This window comes from Gasterosteus aculeatus, chromosome 15, assembly GCF_964276395.1.
Source record: "Gasterosteus aculeatus chromosome 15, fGasAcu3.hap1.1, whole genome shotgun sequence".
Taxonomy (NCBI): domain Eukaryota; kingdom Metazoa; phylum Chordata; class Actinopteri; order Perciformes; family Gasterosteidae; genus Gasterosteus; species Gasterosteus aculeatus.
The window spans coordinates 7,323,316-7,344,194 of NC_135703.1; the positions used below are offsets into that span (position 1 = coordinate 7,323,316).

The following is a 20,879-nucleotide window of genomic DNA, read 5'->3' on the forward strand; positions in this document are numbered from 1 at the left end:
TGGTTTCGTGGACTTTTTTTGACAAGATTAATATGAAAAATATAAAATATTAGCAGATAATGCCTGAATAACCCTTAAAGAAAGATAGATGTCTCGTGAAGTGAGTGCCACACCCGCCCACAGTGCCAACAGCGTGTGAAAGCAGGGAGTGATTGGATGAGCATCACCATGGCAATGCGGTGACGTCTTCATCCCTTGCTCTGATTGGAGGAAACCCGTGGCCTCAGCCGCTGCAGTGTTCCGGTCTGTCAAACTATCCACGAAGGACCGCCCATTTCACCGCGCTAAACAACTACTGGTTTCCACTGTCCAATCAGCCTGTCAATCAAATGCAATTACGATTCATGATTGGCCAGTTGAAAGTCATATGAACCGCCCTAGTTTAGCAAGTTCAGTTTAATTTTCGCTGCAATAGCTGATCTTTGCCTTTCTGACCATCCTCTCAAATCTGATCAATTTCTGGAGTAAATTTGAACCCTCCAAAGGTCAGGAACGATGAGTACTTTTACATTTGTCTCTCCGTTAAATAAGCTACACGGTCGCTGGTCGATTGCCAAACCGAAGACGGTAGTCTGAATCGCGTTTAGTATGAGTATCGCTAACGTGACACTGTTTTTTGTTGAAAGGAGTGGCCGATTTGCTAACTCGCAGCTAGCTGCCGCAGACCGCTTTGTGGCGGGTCGCTCCGCAGAACAGGTTGCGCCCGTAACGGCAGACCAGACGTCACGCTCCCGGCGCTCGCAAACCCGGTCCCGGTCGGAAACCCATTTACAACGAGTTTCTTTTGTTGCTTTCTAAAACTGCAATTTATCAGAAGTATGTACGCCCATTGTGGTGAAAGCGGGTTCTAATATGACTGAAGGTTTTTTCCGCCCTGAAGCGTTTGAAACCCCGCTGTTACTTGAATGGTTTCACTTTCCAGCGGATGCACGTATCGCCCTAATGTCGTGCTGGGGGTGACACTTACGTTTTCGGCTGGTATTTCATTCGAATCGACCCACTAACGTTACTCTTTTTTTTCCCTCCCCCCTCGCAGCTCTTAACGTTACCAGGGGGGGAAACCACCGTCGTCGATCCCCTTCTTGCTACGCCCATTCTTCCGCTCCACAGTCCTCCTCGTCCTCGTCGTCGATTTCGCTCCCGGAATTTCCCGATCCACCAAGTCCCCGATAACACAAACTATGGATAAATCGGATCTTATTCAGCGGGCCAAGCTGGCGGAGCAGGCCGAGCGCTACGACGACATGGCGAAGACCATGAAGGAGGTGACGGAGAAGGGAGACGGGCTGTCGAACGAGGAGAGGAACCTGCTGTCCGTCGCCTACAAAAACGTGGTCGGGGCGCGGCGCTCCGCGTGGAGGGTGTTGTCCAGCATCGGGGTGAAGGCCGAGGGGTGCGAGAAGAAGCAGCAGATGGTCAAAGAGTACCGGGAGACGGTGGAGAAGGAGCTCCAAGAGATCTGCGACAACGTCCTGGTAAAAGGATCCCGTTTCTTTCTTCACCCCTGCTCATGATGCAAGTGGTTGAAAGTGTTTTTAGCAATAAAAATCAGTATTTTAAAAAAAAAAAAATCTTATAATATTGGCACATCTGTAGTGACACGTGATTGATTTTAGTCAAATATTGTGTGACAAATTGCATGTGCCGCCCCCCTTTCCTGTGTGCTCCCATCTTTTTTGGCTTAGTTATGGCCGGAGAGGACAAGGAAGTATTATTTAATCTTCCCTCTGTTCCTGAATTTAGAACAATGGGGCTGGAAGCCCGTGAGGGCGAGACCTGACAAAAGGTCACAGTGACTACACCATCAAGGTGTGTCTGAATGGGTGGAGGTTGGGACTCTGGACACACACACACACACCGGGGAGATAAGCGGTCTCCTTTCGTGTCCTGTAAAGCTGTGCGAGGTTCGGCGTCCACGTCGTCCCATCTGGCGGATAGATGCTTAATGCGGTTGGCTAAGTGCAAGAATTGACATGCCTAGATGACTCGCCCGCTTCTCTAAAGCCCAGTTAGTGCGGATCATTCTGCGTACACCGGCACTTTTTTGGAAACCAACGAGGCTGTGATCAAGTGTTAAGCCAAATGCATTCTCAGACATTGCCCTCTGCATCCAAAAAGATTTACAGGAACACAAGGTGGGGGTGGTGGAGTAATACTTTCACCTCTTCAGATGCACCAGCACAGATCGGTGCTTTGCATTATTTCAAGCCCGCCAGGATAATGGATTAAAGGAGATCGCCGCCGTTGAACCAAAGGGGAAGCTTAGCTGTAAGATCAACCGGCTTTCCGAATGATTCCCTCAGGAATATGCACCTCCTGAACAGCTATGACTCAGCTCTCAGTATCTCTGGTATTGAAGGGTGTCTAAGGGTCTGTCAGCAGAGGAGGGCGTGTCAGCCGTCACGCCTTGACTTGTCTGCAGACACCTGACGGGTTTGTGACACACACACAGGAGAGCAGAGACCGCAACAGACCAGTGAGCTGCTCGTCTTCTCTCTGGCTACGTTTCCTGCACTGCGGACTGTGACACGGTCTGAGCTAAAAGCAGGCCTTGGAGGAAGCTGCGGGCCTCGTGGATGTTTTTGTCTCCAGTTTCCACACAGGCTGTAAATGTCGGGCTTGTAGACCAGACTGGGTGCCAGCTGCGTAAATTCAGGCCGCTCAGACACATGACACTCCAGGCTGCACGTTGACATTTGAAGCTTAGAAACGGTGTGCATCGGGTTTCGGATCGCCAGCGAGGGGTTTGACGGCCGTTTCACTGTTGAGCCGTTATTGCATCCTGAAGGCGAGACGTGTGTCTTGTGTCCTTGTTGAGTCATCAATCACATTGGAAGATTAGAACGTTTTGTTAGGCGCTCCTTAGTGTCTCCTTTCCCAGGAATGTCACCAAATCACCGTGGGCAGGTGCTGTCATCAGTGGGCTTTAGGCCCAATCACCATTTTGTTTTCCCATCCGGTGAGACGTAATGCACATTTGTTTCAATAATCCTTTTTTTTTAAAGGCACAGACTAGAAGCCCAGCATAGTGTTGCTATTTTTTAATCTCTTTATGAAGGATTTAGTCCAGGAAATATATCTTCTTAAAAACATGCAAAGGCACTTGCACACATAACCAGTCCGGCTTTAGTCCAGCGACACTGGGCCTTCTTGTCTCTGCTGGTGACTGAAATCAGAGCTTTGTGTGAAAGCACTGAAAGCAGCGCTGCCCCTCTTCTTGTCTATTGTGCAGAAAAAGGAATGCTTAGTACTTGAGTATGCGTGTGTTTTCGGCTCTTGCCAATCTTTGTCAGTAAATGACCGGGCGGAGGCTGCTGGGGCGGGTTCGCCCCAGACGAGGGCAGCTTCTTTCTCCCCAGCGTTTTGGAAAGGGATCTTTTATGCTACTTATTAATAAGATGGATGTTTATCCATTTATAAACGCTGTGCTGTCTCTCAGTGAGGACTGTTGGGGTTAAAGTGTTACGCATTTTTCAGCGGTTTATCTTTTACTTAGTTACTTAGTTTCAGTATTACTCACTGTTCAGGCAATGATTAGCCCCGGTAATCTTCCCACGTCTGACCTGAAACTGATTTTGGACTAGAATATAATCGCAGGATGTGGTTTGGTTTTATATTTTGGCTGTTTTGCTAGAAGTCTGTTTAAACCCTGTAGCTTTTTCACTGGGAACGCACAATTATTTATTTTTGAATATTTGATATCCCTTGCTATATATTGTGTGGCATGTATTGGTGATCCAACAGGAAAGGAGCCGGCAGCGGCCGTAGTTGAGTTGGTGAATGTTCCTTCTAAATGACACCGCTTGGGCATTTTGTACTTTGCCCCTAATAACTCTGAGATGGACTCATTAGTCATTGAAGTGCTGCTCTCTGGTAAATGGAGGTTAATATGACACTGACAGTGGATGAGCCCCCACCTCTTGAGTTTTTGTACCTAACAGGGTGTTTGTACTTGCAAATTTATTTGTCCCTGATTTGTTAGTTTGTTACAATTATATCTACATATAGCATGCCAGCTGTTTCAGGGGGTCCTTTTGTTAATATTGTCCATATTCAACCGTTCGATATTTTTTTTAGTGCAACTAATTCAACACACGTCTTCACAGAAACTGCTGGATGATCATTTGATTGCAAACTCCAAAGCTCCTGAGAGCAAAGTCTTCTACCTAAAGATGAAGGGGGACTACTATAGATACCTCGCTGAAGTGGCCACTGGAGAAAAGAAAGATGGTGAGTTCCCAGTTGCACTTTATTCATGCAGGAAGTTGGTGCTGGAAGTTAAGTAATGTAGGGCTATTCTCTTATTCGCCTTGGGTGCTTGAATCCAATTAAAGAATTCTGTGGGCTGGCAGACGTTTAGCATGCGCTTTTAAAATGATTCAAGTCTGTGCAAAAGGGTGACACACAACTGCCCGCAAACGTTGGGACTGTACAGTTGAACTATTGCTTTATAGTCATGTTTCATCCAGTGTGAAGCTGGGAGAAGAGAAACTGTCATTTACGAAAAAAAACATGTTGCTACTGAAATGCCATCATTTTTGCTAATAATGAAGGAAAAAACATATTTGCTTTGAGTAGACTTTGACATGCGTATACTGACCGGTCTGATTCCTTCCTCCGTCCCCAGAGACTATTGTAACATCACAGCAAGCATACCAGGAAGCATTTGACATCAGCAAGACTGAGATGGACTCCACACATCCCATCCGCTTGGGCCTGGCGCTTAACTTCTCCGTCTTCTACTACGAGATCCTTAACTCTCCACATAAAGCCTGTGACTTGGCTAAAGCGGTTTGCAGACTTTCTTTCCTAAATCTGTCACCTTTCCATGTCTGACGTTGAACCATGTTGTAACCTTTTTAATATTCTTTTCTCTTTCTCAACATGCAGGCATTCGATGATGCCATTGCAGAGCTCGACCAGCTAAATGAGGAGTCCTATAAAGACAGCACTCTTATCATGCAGCTCCTCAGAGACAACCTGACAGTGAGTGCTCTTTTATTTATCATAATGCACTAAAACGAGCTTCACTGTGTAAGAAATGGGGGTTTAGTTTTCAGTTTAGAAGCGTATTTTGATCAAAAGACAAACTAATTAGTTGCCTCATTTGACGGCAATGACAAAAAGGCGTGCCGTTTTGTAAGGGTTGAGACAAATGGGTAAAATGGCACAAACCTCTGGACGCTCTTTCCTTTGAGGCCTTCATCCTGGTTAATGCGGTAATAAAAAGGTATTTACTGTCGAATGACAAGTCAATTTGAACGATAATTCAACAAGATTCAGAATGTTGAAGGAGTTTGAATATGTGCCTGTGCCTTTTTTATTTATTTATTTTTAAATATCTGTTTTTAACAAATGTTTGTTTCTGTTTCTATCTTCAGTTATGGACATCGGACACCACCGCTGAAGAGGGTGAGGGGGGAGAAGGCGGAGAGCAAGTGGAGAATGAGAACTAAAACAAAACAAAAGAAACACAAGTCCTCTGTTGGGGTCCTCTCCAAAAAACAACAAAAGGAATAAAAAAAAAAACTTTTTACACATCCTTCATTCCTTTTATTGCTCCACTCAAACATTCTACCAATGAAACCCATTGCTGAAAAGAGTAATGCAAGAAAATAAATATTAAGAAAACTAAAAAATATATTATTTTCACATAGTTGATTTGGACAACTGTCCAAACCCTCATTGGATTGGTTTGGTTTAGGTTTTTTCTAGACTTCCCCATTTGTGCAGTTTCAGCTGTAGAAAAGTGATTGATAGCTTGACGTGGTATCAGACCGCCCAGTAAAGTAAACATGCATCCCACTATTGGTTAAATGGAAACTCAAATCCCACCTTCCTGAGACCATTTGCATATTTTTTCAGTAATACATTTTAATTACCACAAGTAGAAACCCACTCAATACATTTCTTTTTTTCTTTTTCTTTTTTTCTTTTTTTTTTTAAAAGCGTCTGTCTCTACACAGTTAACGTGGTACGGTTACAGCAGCTGAAGTCCAACTTCAAACGGATAACATTTTCATATTGCAGGGAAAGCTAGTGCACTTTACATGCTGGCGACATACTACAATACAGCCAAGTAGTGCCAATTTGTTAAACCTTCACTTTCTGCCCTGATTATGATGCCACTCTTTCACTGAAGCATGCCTGTTGTTTGGAGGGGCTTGGGATGGCGGGGCGTGTCTGCTCAGATGCAGGGACCTTTTCAATGGGAAGAAGACAATTCTGTCATGCATGTCTCTTGAGATATTACACTGGAATTGGAACTAATGCTGTAAACACATAAGTTCAAGTGTCAAGTTTGGTGATTTTTAAATGCAGGTTTGTACACATCCTACAAATGGGTGATTTGTTAGTCTGTCCAGTGATTTTGTCATTAGAGATTTGGACCACTATTGTTTTGCTATTCATTCAATTGTTGTCCCCAAAAGCCTTGTGGAACTGTTTTGAATCCCTATGTATCAGCTATGTTAACATGAATAAAACATTTTATAAACCAAGTATTTCTTTATTTTATTTGAGCAATAATGCACTGTGGAAGCTTGTGAATTCCCTGAATCTAGTGGGCCTTTTTCTTTATTTGTTCGACTGAAATCTTGGGCCTGGCAGGAGATTTTACAAATACATGTTGCTTATATTGTAAGTAAATTCACACAATTTGACAATTTTCATTGAATTTTTCTGTTGACGTGCCAGCGTGTTGATACAATTCTGAGGGGATATTTGAAATTTTCTGAATTCCCTAGTGACTTTCCTTAGTCGATGGCAAAAAAAAAATACATGCCTTTGGAATGGCTTTTGTTTGTGAATATTCATATATATATAAAATGCTACACAATCTTATTAATCCATTACAGAGGAAACCACTGTAGTTGTAATAGCTGTAGACAATATCAGGACAAATTTACCTAGTGTTTATTGCTGCTTTTACTTGACCCTGGCGTTAGTTAACAACCCTTTAGTCCCATGGGTGGGTACCAGGATGCTGTAGCATCAAACCCATCCGCCGTCTCTCAATTACATCCACGTACCAATGTTTGAATGTCATTTCCAGGCTCAAAACGTCCTCCAAATTCTTCCTCTGGTAAATGCACCTTAAATGTTGGTCTGCAGTCAGCCAATACATCAATGAAGGAAGAAGAACCCCCCCCCCCCCCGGGTCCGAGGCGTATTGGGTGACTTTGGGATCCGGGCTGTAGCTTCCTTGTCTCACACACCCTCCAAACTCCCATGTGAGCGGATGTCGTGCACTTCCGGTTGTCACCGCTAGCTGTTAGCTGTTAGCCGTCCGCACTGACCGAATGAATTGTGACAATGACGGCACTAGAATAGGAGACTGAAAATGAGGGTTGTGCTGATAGTCGCCTTTCTGGCTCCTTGTTGGGTCAATTGTGCTATTAAATCGAGAGTTGTTGCGGAAGAGAAGCACGAAGAAAACCCGGAATCCGGTGAGTGAGTTGAGCAAGCTAACGCCTGCTAGCGTTAGCTTGACGCTAAATGTTATTGCTAACGTTAAGTTAGTGAACTTAATGTTAACTGTTTTGTTAACTATTATTACCGTTACTTCGAGCCATACGTGTTGGTTATTTAGTGTGATTATCAGTACTGCCATTTGTCCTGTTGAATCACCGAGGCCTGGTCATTTGCTGACGTTTAAATAAAACAATATCAGGCTAAAACGCGAATAGTCCGCTCTATACTGTTGCATTTGAGCGCTTTAAAGCGGATTCAAATTAACCTCAACACAACGGTTAACTGTTCATTCTGCGTCTTTGGGTTCGACCATTGTTTCTCTCCCCTCAATGATTTTTTCCGTTTATTCCAGATGCTCTGAGCTCCATCCTGTCAGATTTCGAGGTGCTGCCCTGGTCCGGCCTCCAGCTGCACTCTGTGCGCAAGAGGGACGTGCAGGCGCGGTCCCACCTGGAGCGCCTCGTGAGCTTCAGAGCCCTGCACAGGTGATGCTGCAGCAACACTCCTGCACAACCGAGGACAGCTGTTTTTGATCTTTTGGAGTGAAAGGGCAGGATGTGTTTGCATATTTACTTTCACACTGGCTGTCGAGAGATCTCTTCGGAGCGGATCTTCCAATATGAAGCCCAACTCGCATCACACTTTTGGTTTGAGGGTAAATGTGCTACACTAGATATAAACAGTTAACCGTTTAAATGTTTGTGTGAAGACAAAAAAAAGGAGGTCATACCATGGTTTGCAAATGTTACGTTGCTCTCAGATTCATTTAGAGTGGGTCTAGCTACCACAGCTTGTATCCACTCACACACGGTGTTGTTGTGAAATGCGTGTCGTAAATATCAAGAGGAAATGCGTTTCCACCGTTGCTGTGGCTGTGCTGCTTAAACCAGCGGAGCATCGATACTTTGCCAGCTAAATAGTCTGTTTTGAAACATAAGCAGCACTTTTGTACTCCACAAGACAGATGATATTCCCTCTTTGTTACTCCCTTTCCACTTAAACTTAGCAAGAAACTATGTCAATTGAAACCAAAACAAAAAAACACTTACAATTACAGCAAAACAATCAATGATCGGACCATAACAGATCATTTGAACAATAAGATTCATGGTTTCCCACGATTCTTTTGTTACTAAATTGCCACTAAAAGCAGCTATGTGATGATGTTTTAAGTTAATGTAGATGTGGTTTGTCGTATTTTCTTTTTTCAGACAGTTCAAGCTTTACTTGACCACCAACACGGACCTTTTCACTGACAACTTCAAAGCTGTGTTTGTTGATCAACACGGGAAGGAGGATAACTACAATGTTAATCTTCAGAACTACTTCACTGGACATGTTGTTGGTAAGTGTTGTTCTAGAATGAGGTTGTCCTTTTCTGTAGTTTTTGAATAAGACACATCTGATTTGATACCTGTTTGTCGGGCTGATGCCAATTGTGTAAGATAATTCTGAATATATTGACAAACACAACATATGTCATTCTTTTAATACAAGTCACCTTATTTGTTTTTGCAGGAGAGCAGAATTCCCGTGTGCAGGCACATATAGAAGGGGATGAGTTTTCTGCTCACATCCTAACTGATCAAGCTGAGTACAACGTAGAGGTAAGAAGCGGTTCGTTTGGTCTCGCTGTCATTCATTGATAGTATCTTTGATATATTCTTCAACCTCTTTTTACCCCATTCTCTCTTCTCCACGCGACCCTCTCTTATTGCTCCTCTTGTTTTTGGCCATCTAGCCCCTGTGGAGGTTTACAGATTCCCCAGCTGATGGCAGACTGCTGGTTTACCGCTCCGACGACATCAAGAACCTGAGCCGCATCCTCTCCCCGAAAGTGTGCGGTTACCTTCACGCGGAGGCTTCAGACTTGCTGCCCCGGAACGGGCACGAGGAAGAGGAGGAGGTCCAGGAAGGGGGTGATTTCTGCTGTCTGTTTTTCTCACGAGGAGTGGAGGGCCTCGTGTGTGTGTGTGTGTGTGTGTGTGTGTGTGTGTGTGTGTGTGTGTGTGTGTGTGTGTGTGTGTGTGTGTGTGTGTGTGTGTGTGTGTGTGTGTGTGTGTGTGTGTGTGTGTGTGTGTGTGTGTGTGTGTGTGTGTGTGTGTGTTCACATTTGTACTGGAAATGTGTAGGAAGAGGATGGTGTACGAGAGCATCAATTACACCAGGCCAAAGCTACACACATTCAGTAAACACTGTTGACACGGGGGGAGGGGGGATTACGTAAAATCCAAATGCCCTTTGATTACGTTGTGCTGGGAATGCAAATCCTATGGCAGAGATACTGTGCAAGAGATGTTTTGAACACCTCTCACTGGCAAAAACACTCACTGGGGATATAAGTTGAGGTGAAGGTTCTCATGGAGGAGGCATTATAATTCATGGGGCCTCTGCTGTTCAATGAGCGGACTCTTGAGTCGTCACTGGTCTCCCACTGCTTGTTGTGGAACGCACCCACACATAGAAAGCCACGTGTATGATGTAATGCTCAAATGGGACGTCTTCCGAGCTGCTTTTCTTTTCTGTGGCAGTCAGATTAAACAGCTCTTTACTTTTAGGATTTACTGCTAAATGTATTTCTAAATATCTCTATTAGCAATTTAAGACCCCTCAATTGCCACTGGAAAACGCTGAAGGGCATTAAAGGGGGATGGGGAGGCGGCTGGATGTGAAGGTTTCGGCTGTAGCTTTATAAATGGGCAGCCTAGTTTTCTATGCTTGTATAAACTGCAGACCCCATTCACACTTAATGTTCGCAGGCAAACAGAAAAGGAAAAAAAAGACCTGCTGCTAAATTTGAAAATGAGGGATATTAACAATTGGATATTGAAGCATGGCGTCATTGTTTATCTCTTCATGCATCTCTCTTTAAGTTCACCCATGTCTGTTTAAATAAGGTAATGCTTTAAAAAAGATTGTTACAACGTATTCTTTTCTTCTCTTTGTGCGACCATTTTTCTTTATCTATACTGTCTCTCTCTCTCTCTCTCTCTCTCTCCGTCTGCTCCTGCTGTTTCTTCCTCACAGGGCACCACCGCAGAGAGAAGAGACAGACTCATGATCATAAGAAGAATACCTGCCCCCTCTTGCTGGTGGCAGATTACCGTTTCTTCAAACACATGGGCCGCGGACAAGAGAGCGTCACTCTCAACTACCTGGTCCGTCTTTTATCATGCTAGAAAGAATCCACCGTATGAACATTTAACGTGCATCCAAAGTGTATCGCATTGAAACCATTCTTGTTTTCTGGTTTATTGTTTTTTCCTGCGCTCAGATCGAGCTGATCGATCGAGTAGATGATATTTATAGGAACACAACCTGGGACGATGAATTCAAAGGCTACGGGGTCCAGATCCATCAGGTATGAAACAATTGATGGTGTTTAAGCAGGCAGACGTCCCTGTTCCCAGCGGCATGATTGCTTTAATCTACATCAAGACACGAGCTGAGAATAACACTGTCTCTCAGTGTGTTTTAGAAATGCATTTTGAGCAGGAACTGAGAGCTTTTGTGTTTTCCCCGTGGGGTAATTTAATTTGTTCCACGGGCTCTGCGAATGAATGGAGGTACTGTGTACTCCCGGTTTTTCTCACTGAAAAGATATGCACTCATTTAGCTGCTCTGGGTCATTGTCCAATTTTCTCCTCCACACATGTCAAGAAGAACTTGTAACGCTCTGTGAATCCCAACACCTATTTTAGGAAAGAAAAATGGCTTGAATTTGAACCCCTATAACAGGGGCGGGAAAACTTTTTGGCTCAGGGGCGACATTGACTTGTCAACCAATATAAATTATAAGTAAAAGCCAATAACTAAAAAGTAAAGTGAACTTACATTTTTACATTGCATTTCAGTGGGAACAGTGTGGTAGGTCCCCCTTGCTTTATCTTGCCAGTGCATGATATGTCAGCTTTGTTCTGCCAATTCTCAGGACAATTGTTATAATTGACAATATAACGACAGCGGTCGTTATAATTCATAATACTCGGCAGGCCGGATCAAAACGCCCAACGTGCCGGGTCTGGCCCGCGGACCGTAGTTTGACCACCCCTGCCCTATAAGATGCTGTGTGACTGACAGTTACATGTTCCCACTGTCAAGGCCATTCCTGACAGGCTATGGTGCAGGTGAACGTAAAGTGAGGGGGGAAAATAAATCTTAAGTATGGTCTACATCCTAAAATCTGGACTGTACCGTGTTTCACACATTAATTGTGAGCCAGTACATAAATAGGTGTGTTGAATTGTTTCTTTTGATTTGCCTGTCTCAGATCATCATCAACAAAGAGCCTACAAAGCCCCCCGTTGGCATTGGAGGGTGGGTCCACTACAACATGGAGAACAGCCCCGTGAAAGGAAGAGAGGTCTGGGACGTGAAGAGGCTTCTGGAGGTAGGAACGCAGGACCAAGAGAAGGGTGTACATGTCGTTTGGGAAATACTATGGGTCCCTTTCAAGGCAGAACCACAGGACTGCCACTGGATACGTTTTGGGAAGATTAAATGTAATTGACAAATGTGTAAAATGTACAAAGCGGCTCCAGAAGCTTAACTAACTTAAGTGGATAAGTAGCAAGAAATGCTAGTTTAAGAATGTCACAGATCTATCTAGGTCATTTGGGTAAAAAATAATGAATAAGTACATATAAATGTCCTGCTCACTAGAAACCTTGCTCAAAATACTTGGAAAAGGAAGAAGTAATAAATGTTTTAGATGTGACTTGTGATGGTTGCATATCTGATTGTTAATGTCCTCGTCTTAAAGAGTTAAAAGTCTGGGTCAATCTCGGTGAGACGTCCTTTAGAAGGAAAGGGGGGGGAAACTAACTTTGACGAATTCAAATTTTGACACTTCTCTTCTCCCTCAGCAATTTAGCTCAGACTTGGCTGACAACGCGTCCACCGTGTGTCTGGCACACCTGTTCACCTACCAGGATTTCGATGAGGGCACACTGGGGCTCGCCTACGTGGCCCCTTCCAAACCTCAAGCCCTGGGCGGCCTCTGCCCAAAACGTAAGGACCCATCGCCGAGTGGCCAAATAGCTTGGTTTTTACCCCACTGAGCTTTTGAAAAGCCAAGCTGACACCTTGCGTTGCTTTTCCTTTTTTTTTCGTAGCGTACTTCCCATCTCACTCTGTGAAGAAGGCCAGTTACCTGAACACAGGTCTGACCAGCACCAAGAACTACGGCAAAACCATCCTAACAAAGGTCTGGTTCCCCTCGCTGTCAATAATCAGCCTAGAGACGACAAATCACTGGTTGTGTTTTTTTAATTCTTGATTTGAAACTACAATAAATGATATGCATACAACAAAAAGCTTGTCTGTGCCCACGTCAGGAGGCAGACTTGGTGACCACTCACGAGCTCGGCCACAACTTTGGAGCGGAGCACGATCCCGACAACGTCCCTTACTGCGCTCCCAGTGACGACCACGGGGGGAAGTTCGTCATGTACCCCATCGCTGTGAGCGGAGACCATGTCAACAACAAGGTACCCTCGCAAATAGGGAACGAGGGAAAAGTGCTACTGTGAAAATATCTGCTTTGTATTTGTTGCGACTTGAAACTAGACCCTCTTAAGATATCTGTGAGGCCTAAAACCCAAACGTGCGTACAGAAAAGTATGCATTAGTTACAGTTTGAGTTCAAACTACACTTAGGAATCAACATTGTTGACTTTGTACGTTATTTGTATGCAAATATTTATTTATGGAAATAGCTTTTAATTATTTCTTTTTTTTAATCAGGATATTTACATATTTTACATTTTTGATTCTAGTGTTTTGGCTCTTTCTATGTTTCACATTTGAGCATGAAGCCTCCATTCTTAGACATCTAACCCTCGTCTGTTTCTACTTTCTCCGGAAGCGCTTCTCCAACTGCAGCAAGATCTCCGTAGGGAAGACGTTGCGTTCCAAGGCTCCGATGTGCTTCAAGGAGAGGAACAGTAGGGTATGTGGGAACTCCCGAGTTGAGACTGACGAGGACTGCGACCCGGGCCTCCTCCACCTGAACGACGACCCCTGCTGCTCAGCCGACTGCAAATTCAAAAGTGGCGCACAGTGCAGGTACGAGGCGCAAGGCATTTGAAGATGGCTGCAAATCCGACTGGTGTTGGTTTGAAATGCACGTCCGTTGACGTGCGTCTGTTCTCTCCACAGTGACAGAAACAGCCCTTGTTGTAAGAAGTGCATGTTTGAGCAGGCAGGAATAAGGTGCCAGGAACCCATCAGCGCCACCTGTAAAGGCATATCTTCTTGCACAGGTGGGCGCCTCCTGCTGGTCTAATGCAGGATCTGCAGTGATCACTGGAACACTGTTTTAATATTTTCTGTCATTTTTGAGAAATTTGTCAAAATGACAAATATTTTGAAATACCATTTTCTCTTCCGCCTCCCTCCCTCACATGTTAGGCAACAGCAGTCACTGTCCGCCTCCCGAAAACGCCAACGACAACACTGTGTGCGTTGACAACGGCCGGTGTCTCAATGGGGACTGCAACCCTTTCTGTGAGGCCATGCAGAACCTGCAGTCCTGTGCCTGCAATGGTGAGGAGCGGCTCATTTCTCACAAGATCGGCGAAAAAAACACGCCGCATTTCAGGCGGATTGACTTTGCATCCCACTAATCAGAACAGCGGATTACAAAAGAGTGTACCACAGACGCTTTATGGCATACTATACAATAACCTATGTATTGGCCTATTTATGAAGAACTGTATGGGACTATGTATGGGATACTATTTATGGCCCACTATACTTGTTATGACATACTAAACTCATGTATGTTATAACATTTTTATGATGGGCAGATTTTTATTGCATACCATTATCATTCTATGACATACTCTAATACTCACTCACTCAACCATGACTGCTTTACTATTACATTTTCTATTGTACAGTAACATTTGGCATACTAGTTGTTAACATCTTTAGGGACTCAATAACATTTTACACTGTCACTGCTGTCTTTCATGATATATTTATGACATGGTGTTGTAGGACATTTTTGAACATGCTAGACTATCATCCTATCAAAGTGCCAGCGGCTCAATAAAACAGGACATTTCTCACCTGTTTGAATAAATGTTTTGCTAATACGATTATTTTGCAAGCATGTTGATCCCCTCGTCCCTCTGCAGAGACGGAGGACTCCTGTAAAGTATGCTGCAGGGGAAAAGGCGGCGCCTGCTCTCCATTCGGCCAGCTCAACGGCAGCTTTATTTTTCTGCGCAAAGGGAAACCCTGCACTGTGGGTTTCTGTGACGGAAGCGTGAGTCATCCATCTTCTATATCCCTTCACTCTGACCCGACCATGTTTCCACCTTGCTTTGGTTTTGTGTTGGATTCTCTATCACAGTCCAGCTCTGAAAGGTGCACATTGAGTTTGATGGCGCCTCATTCGGCTCTTTGGATATGTAGTGTCAACTCTCTCGTTAAAACAGGGAAAGTGCATGAAGCAGGTGCAGGACGTGATCGAGAGGCTGTGGGATTTTATCGACAAGCTGGACATTAACACATTTGGTAAGTTGGTATAAGTAAGCCGCATCGACATCACCCGTTTGAGTATTTGAAAGTCAGTCTTGTTTGCAGTATTCTTGTCCCTCTGCTTACCTTAACATTTTTGTTCTACCCCGTCCTTCAGGGAAGTTCCTGGCCGATAACATCGTGGGCTCCGTTGTGGTGTTTTCACTCATCTTCTGGATTCCTCTCAGCATCTTAGTTCACTGTGTGGTAAGAGTCTATCTACACAAGTTACCGTTTTGCTTGACGGCTCCGTTTTGGGGTTCCATTTGACGTTAGATCTCATCTTTACAGTAAATACCTAGATTGCTTTTTTAAAAGCTGATCATCCTGTCCTTTCTTTTTGTGTGTTTCCTCCGCAGGACAAGCGACTCGACGAGCAGTATGAAGATAACACCAAAATCTTCTACCGCCCTCCAAGCGTGAGTTGCTCTTCTCTCAAGCCTTTGTATGAGCCTGTGCCTTGCTGCAACACTAACCAAACTAATGCTGCCCCACGAGGCTTTTTGTTTAAACACACTGTCATGTTCAATACGCGAGGGAGCGGAAAGAATGGCGGTTTATTGTTCGCCTGAAGGCATTTGCCTCTTTGCTGAATCTATGTCTAGATCGCTGCATCATTTGTGGATGTTAAAAGAGGTGCTAGAAAATGTGCATTCAGCAACAATGCTGCTCGGTGGGAAAGTATATAGGATTCAATTAACAACATCATCAAAATAAGGATTTACTGAAAAATATTTTGACAATGGAGAAAATCAAGAATATTAACTACGAGCTGTTATACAACTGGCTTTTACAATCCCTTTTCTATTTTTTATTAAATGGCCTTGAAAACATTTTTTTTGTCAGTCAGGGCTTTAAACTTATCATAATGTGGTAAAGTTGAATCGGTTGCTCATGAAAATCCCTTGTACTTATTAAATTAGCGTTTGAGTGTTAAAGAGAGAGATAGATATAACATCCAAGGATTTCTCTTTCAACAACGTGACCTCGATTGTTGTGCATAAATATGAATCTTTGACGTTACGGAGAAAGACGTCAGCTTTGAAACCAAATGATCAGGCTCCAATAACTGCTTTTTATGGCGCCCCAGTAGCACACAATGCCCTATTTGGTATTTTGACACAGTATTTATGGTCTACTGGGCTTCGCCTCGAAGGTGAGAGCTCAGATTCATAAAGGATTCATAATCCATAAGGGCCTCACCCTCACTGCGCCACGTCCAAACTGCGAATGACCTGTCCATCACTCTTTGCCTTGGCTCCTTTCCATTGTCGTTGGAACTGCAGCAGATGGTGGAAGTTTGTAGTAGAGCTCCGGCCATAGGTGAGTGCCATGGCTTGGTGTTGCGTTTGCCATTGAGTCCATGACGATGCATGGCCATTGGCCCACGTTTGGGATACTTCCTGCAGTCACTTTCTCCTTGATGTAACCACTGATCAGGTTTATATTTCCCAGCCCTCAACACCCTCCTGCTCCTTTCACCCGGAGAGACGAAGTGAAACGGGCTCAAACTGAGGCTAATGCATGTGAGTGGAGGGATGTCGGCGTGCTCCTCTGCACAGAGCCTGAGCTGATCAGAAATTACCTCGAGAAAGCCAGACTGCATTTTGGGAGTATTCAAATAGAAAGAGGACTGAACGGGTGGCACCTTGTTGTCTTTTGTGAAATCCGGTGCAGTGTGTTTTATTATTTTAAGTTTGCATCTCCTGCTGTTGAAGTCCAACAATAAGAGGGTAAAATAACCCTTAGTTGATTGTTCTTTTGATTTATCTTCTTTTTTTTCTCTTTCATTTTGTCTTTGCTGTCTGGATTGATTGTTTGTTTTAGGTTTGATTGGGAACACTTGGAGACTGAGGCTGGATTCAAATCGTCAAAAAGAATGACCTCTTGACCTCTGTGGAAAACATCACGGGGTCAAGGAAAACTGGTTAGGAAAATTAGCTAAGTAGGAAAGCATTAAAGCTTCCTTAGCATTAGAGAAGTCAAACAGCTCTTATCATGACGGTTACTTAAGGGTCATTTTACACAGTTAGGAACCTTACTAAGAAAATTAAAAAATTTGAATCCAGCCACAGTACATTTCTCTTTGTCACGGTGGACATTTTGACTGGTTATTGCAGCTACATAATCAACTAATCGCAACTAATCACATTAATGATGGCCCCATTTTAAGTGTGACATTAGGTCCTGCATGCACAAACCGGGCCCCTGTGCTCCTATATGGACTGTGGACATTATCAGTGTTGGTCACATCTCTGTTTGACAACACAGAGTCCAGTATGTTTGTTTTACTCACTCATTGGTGCTGATAATGGCAAGAATGGCAGTTTGTTTCTAACTTTCTCTTATTATAAAATGCCATGAGTTTGGATGATTCACTTTTAAACTTTAATGAATTAGTTCACCATGAAACTGATTAAAAGGGGATGGATCCTCAGTCAGAGACGCTCGGCTTTGACGTGCTGCGGTTTCACGTGTTTTTTCTTGCTTCTTCAGAGTCAAGAAATGCTGAACAACCTCGAGTCGGCGTCCGTGCGCATCGTCAAACCTCCTCCGCCTCCCTCCTCCTGCGCCGGCCGGATCGCGCCCTCCTCCCCGCCCCCGCAGCAGAGCCAGGCAGGGGCCTCCCCCGCGGCCAGCACCAGTACCCAGGCCCCCGGGCCGAGCTGCGGCCTCACCCCGGACAGCGCGGGGGGGCCGCGGATGGCCACCATCCAGGAGGACAGCAGCAACGACTCTCACCTGGGAGAGGAAGGCCCGCCGGACGATTTCACAACCGCAGGAGCCTCCTCGTCGGCTACGAAATCCTCCTACGAGGATCTGACCGAGCTGAACCCGTCGGCCAAGGAGCGGCGCCGCCTCAAGAGGCAAGAATGCATTGACGCCAAAGAGACAGAGTGCTGAGAGGAGATCACCAGCACCTTCTTAGGTTTTTTTTTTTTTTTTACCACATACCAACGTGTACAGGCAGCCTCACACGGGCGCTTTAGGGAACATGCAAATACATGAAGCATCAAATGCATTTCTCTTATCAAAATCAGACTGCTGAATAATGGTAACCCTGTGCAATGGTGTCTTATTCACTCACAGTTTATTATTGTTTTCATCGCTCCGCTAACAGGTAAACATGTGAATGACTTTACATATTGAGAATTGTTGTTCTTATTTTCCAGTCCAACGCAAATTGCCAGTGTGAGATAATTTCGTCCTGAATTTGTGTAAACTGCACTTTTAAGTATTTTTCCACATCTCTGGAGAATTGAATTAAGTTGTATACATCTTCCTCCTGTGCTGTTAATGGTTTATTTTTGTACAGGCCTGTGAAACATTTTGCCCTGTTGCACTTAAAAGGCCTTATTCAATAATACACTGGGCAGAGTGGTAGTCTTCAGTAATACACTTGTTTGTCCAGCTGTGGAAAGCTTAAGAGGTTATATTGTCTTTAAAACATGGTGCCTTTTCTGATTTTTGGCCTGACTGTCCTACTTCCACTAGATGAACGTGGCGCTGAACAATCCTGAATTTAGTTTTAAGAAACTTCCCGTGGTGCTCAAGTGTTATTTTTCCGTTTGATATTCTGTCTTTGTGCCAATATGAGTTATGCATCTCTTTGTTGTCTCATACCATACCGCCACTGTTGCCTGCGGTATCACGTGTTAAAATAAGAAATGTACTTCCAGTAGGTCAAGAAGAAAAATACTGTCGAGCTAACATTGACCACTGTTAACAAGCTGATGTCCTGATGTGGTTTTATTTTTTTTAAAGGTTTCTTGCTTTCTTTAAACAAATATCAATAAAAAAATCTTTATTGTGCATTTTAAACAACACATGTTATTGAATTTGACACATCACGGCTGCATCATTGCTTTGTGCCAGGGACAAAGTCTAGTGGAAATTTAAACAAGTGCTAGTAAAAGGTGCCGGAGAGTCATCCCCTCAATAGAATATCCATTCTTCAGAGATTCGAAGAAGTCTTTCCAAGCCGACGTGGTCCTCGTCACTGGTCACCCAGTAGACTGTTCTCGGGGTTCTCTGCATCCACGTCTCCCCAGTAAGGCAGGATGAAGGGCAGGTCGGCCACACGGCTCTCCAGCAGCTCCCACAGGTGCAGAGCGACAAACTGGTTTCCCTTCGGAGAGAGGTGCAGCCCATCGGACAGATAGACCGTGTAGTCCTGCGCAGATGAGGACAAAACCGCCAGACTTTTTTCAATAAGGAATTTAAAAGAAGATACTGAGGGTGATCATGAAAAACCTCAAAAACAAGGTTTAGTCGCGTGTCATTCAGTTTAGCAATACGAGATATTGACAATATTATATATAAATACAAAAAAAATTACACTTTTCCTGGCCCTTTTAATTCTTCGGCTGATTCAGAGATCTAAAGCGGCCTCCAACAACAACACGACAGCGAGCGTGACGATCACCCACCTGTCCGTCTTTCTGCATGAGTGTCCAGAGGTCCAGGGCGGCTGCACCACACTGACCGGCAACCTGGACACACGCCTCTGCATACTGCCCCGCTGTGGAGTTAAGGCGATTGAGTGGATACCCTAAAAAAAAAACGAAAGACAGAAGCACTGGTTGACGATGTCGGCGTGGGATGTAAGATTTGCCGGATAGAGTGTGTGAAAGCGTAACCTTTCAGAATGCATTCTTTCTCCCAGGCTGGCTCGTGCAGGGGAGGAGGGGTGATGAATATAACTCTGTCTGCCGGCACGCCGGCTGAAGCCAGAAGCCCGGTGATGACTCTCAGGTTCTCTGAATACTCCTCCAGAGGGATGTGCTGCAGTGGGTTTTTATCTACAAGACAGGAACAGACAAAAGACAAAAAAATTATATGGAATCTTATGTAATATATATAAGAAAGGCATAATTGCATTTGTACAGGAAAATATACATCAATAAATACATGTCTAAAAATGTGTAGTCCTCACTGATCAAATCTGAATAGTTATTTTCCAAAACTTAGCGGAAGAACTCCTGCTGAGGCAAAGAAGACACAGGTGTCTAATCACACCATATCACAGAATAAGTAAACAAATAATGCACAAATATGCAGAGTACCCAATTTGGCAAGAAAACATACCTAAGAAATCGAATACAGAGAGTTTGCAGCAACATATTTATAACATGTTTGCGCAACTTGTTAAAATGACATTAGAAGCTGTGTCTGCACCTTGCAGTGCACAGTCGTTAGCTCCAAAGAAGACGGTGACAGCAGCTATGTTGTTGTTGTTGTCTGCAGACTTTGTGACGTCGATGAGGCGAGGGAGAAGCAGCTTAGCCCACCTGGAGTTATAGCCAGACAGTCCTCGGTTCACAACATCACACTTTCTAAAAAGGGAAAAAATATGTCAAAGTCGGATTTAAGGTGAAAAAGCACAACATTTAGTTGTGCATGCTCACCGTGCCAGTTTGTCGGCTATTGCTGCACCCCAGCCGTTGGCTTGAAACGAAAACTGAAAGAACAAACATTAGCTCACGTTAGTTATAAGTCACATTATTCATAGCGAACTTAAGGCGGCGAGCTAGCAGCCGATGCTAACTACAGTGTGCCCGTTAGCACCGACTGTTGACTTGTAAAAATATTAGTATTTCAAATCATTTGAATGAGCAAACCTGCGTGATGGAGTCCCCGAATAAAATCACTTTGGGCCATATTACTGTTTTTACCGTAGACATTATAAGTTATGACAGGCAGCACAGGACCAGACTTCCGTAAGGGGCGTGTCTTATGACGCACTGCCACGCTTCACAATAAAGGTATTACCATCATGACATGCAGTATATTAAGCTGTATAATGCATACAAATGTTCTAATGTAATGTAAACATTAAAATTGCATCAGCACCTTTACATTTTAAATAAAAACATGAT

At 44.1% G+C, this 20,879-nt stretch overlaps 3 protein-coding genes across 6 annotated transcripts; 2 read left to right on the forward strand and 1 right to left on the reverse strand.

The window, feature by feature from the left end:
• Positions 1-240: 240 nt before the first annotated feature.
• On the forward strand, positions 241-6,500 carry LOC120833298 (14-3-3 protein beta/alpha-B). Of its 2 annotated transcripts, none has more exons than XM_040200299.2 (6): positions 241-485; positions 1,037-1,475; positions 4,107-4,230; positions 4,628-4,791; positions 4,891-4,986; positions 5,382-6,500. In XM_040200299.2, the coding sequence occupies exons 2-6, from the start codon at positions 1,182-1,184 to the stop codon at positions 5,454-5,456; spliced, it is 753 nt and encodes a 250-aa protein (XP_040056233.1). In that variant the 5' UTR covers positions 241-485; positions 1,037-1,181; the 3' UTR covers positions 5,457-6,500. The 2 variants fall into 2 exon arrangements, with proteins under 2 accessions (XP_040056233.1, XP_040056234.1); XM_040200300.2 differs by having other exon boundaries at positions 463-816.
• Positions 6,501-7,205: 705 nt separating this feature from the next.
• adam17a (ADAM metallopeptidase domain 17a) lies at positions 7,206-18,822 on the forward strand. 3 transcript variants are annotated; one of them, XM_040200291.2, is made up of 20 exons: positions 7,206-7,448; positions 7,826-7,958; positions 8,685-8,818; positions 8,992-9,080; positions 9,215-9,392; positions 10,501-10,631; positions 10,748-10,834; positions 11,744-11,863; positions 12,339-12,483; positions 12,588-12,679; positions 12,810-12,962; positions 13,340-13,539; positions 13,633-13,736; positions 13,885-14,019; positions 14,616-14,746; positions 14,919-14,997; positions 15,119-15,207; positions 15,360-15,419; positions 16,287-16,323; positions 17,497-18,822. In XM_040200291.2, exons 1-20 carry the CDS (start codon positions 7,343-7,345, stop codon positions 17,880-17,882), a joined length of 2,589 nt encoding a protein of 862 aa, XP_040056225.1. In that variant the 5' UTR covers positions 7,206-7,342; the 3' UTR covers positions 17,883-18,822. The 3 variants fall into 3 exon arrangements, with proteins under 3 accessions (XP_040056225.1, XP_040056229.1, XP_040056227.2); XM_040200295.2 differs by lacking the exon at positions 16,287-16,323 and adding an exon at positions 16,456-16,526 and having other exon boundaries at positions 7,207-7,448; positions 17,497-17,638; XM_040200293.2 differs by lacking the exon at positions 16,287-16,323 and having other exon boundaries at positions 7,207-7,448.
• On the reverse strand, positions 18,736-20,820 carry iah1 (isoamyl acetate hydrolyzing esterase 1 (putative)). The gene is made up of 6 exons (XM_040200301.2): positions 20,622-20,820; positions 20,409-20,461; positions 20,179-20,336; positions 19,641-19,802; positions 19,431-19,552; positions 18,736-19,174 (listed from the first exon to the last, which is right to left on the reverse strand). The coding sequence occupies exons 1-6, from the start codon at positions 20,682-20,684 to the stop codon at positions 18,998-19,000; spliced, it is 735 nt and encodes a 244-aa protein (XP_040056235.2). The 5' UTR covers positions 20,685-20,820; the 3' UTR covers positions 18,736-18,997.
• Positions 20,821-20,879: the final 59 nt, after the last annotated feature.

Excerpts from the sequence above, each read along its gene's own strand:
- iah1 (XM_040200301.2), bottom strand. The coding sequence starts at position 20,684 with ATGTCTACGGTAAAAACAGTAATATGGCCCAAAGTGATTTTATTCGGG. Across the intron at positions 20,337-20,408 it reads ATAGCCGACAAACTGGCACG|AAAGTGTGATGTTGTGAACC; the intron begins GTGAGCATGCAC and ends TTCCCTTTTTAG. Across the intron at positions 19,553-19,640 it reads GAAAGAATGCATTCTGAAAG|GGTATCCACTCAATCGCCTT; the intron begins GTTACGCTTTCA and ends TTTTTTTTTTAG.
- LOC120833298 (XM_040200299.2), top strand. The coding sequence starts at position 1,182 with ATGGATAAATCGGATCTTATTCAGCGGGCCAAGCTGGCGGAGCAGGCC. Across the intron at positions 4,231-4,627 it reads CACTGGAGAAAAGAAAGATG|AGACTATTGTAACATCACAG; the intron begins GTGAGTTCCCAG and ends CTCCGTCCCCAG. Across the intron at positions 4,792-4,890 it reads CCTGTGACTTGGCTAAAGCG|GCATTCGATGATGCCATTGC; the intron begins GTTTGCAGACTT and ends CTCAACATGCAG.
- adam17a (XM_040200291.2), top strand. The coding sequence starts at position 7,343 with ATGAGGGTTGTGCTGATAGTCGCCTTTCTGGCTCCTTGTTGGGTCAAT. Across the intron at positions 10,632-10,747 it reads GCGTCACTCTCAACTACCTG|ATCGAGCTGATCGATCGAGT; the intron begins GTCCGTCTTTTA and ends TCCTGCGCTCAG. Across the intron at positions 12,484-12,587 it reads GGGCGGCCTCTGCCCAAAAC|CGTACTTCCCATCTCACTCT; the intron begins GTAAGGACCCAT and ends TTTTTTTCGTAG.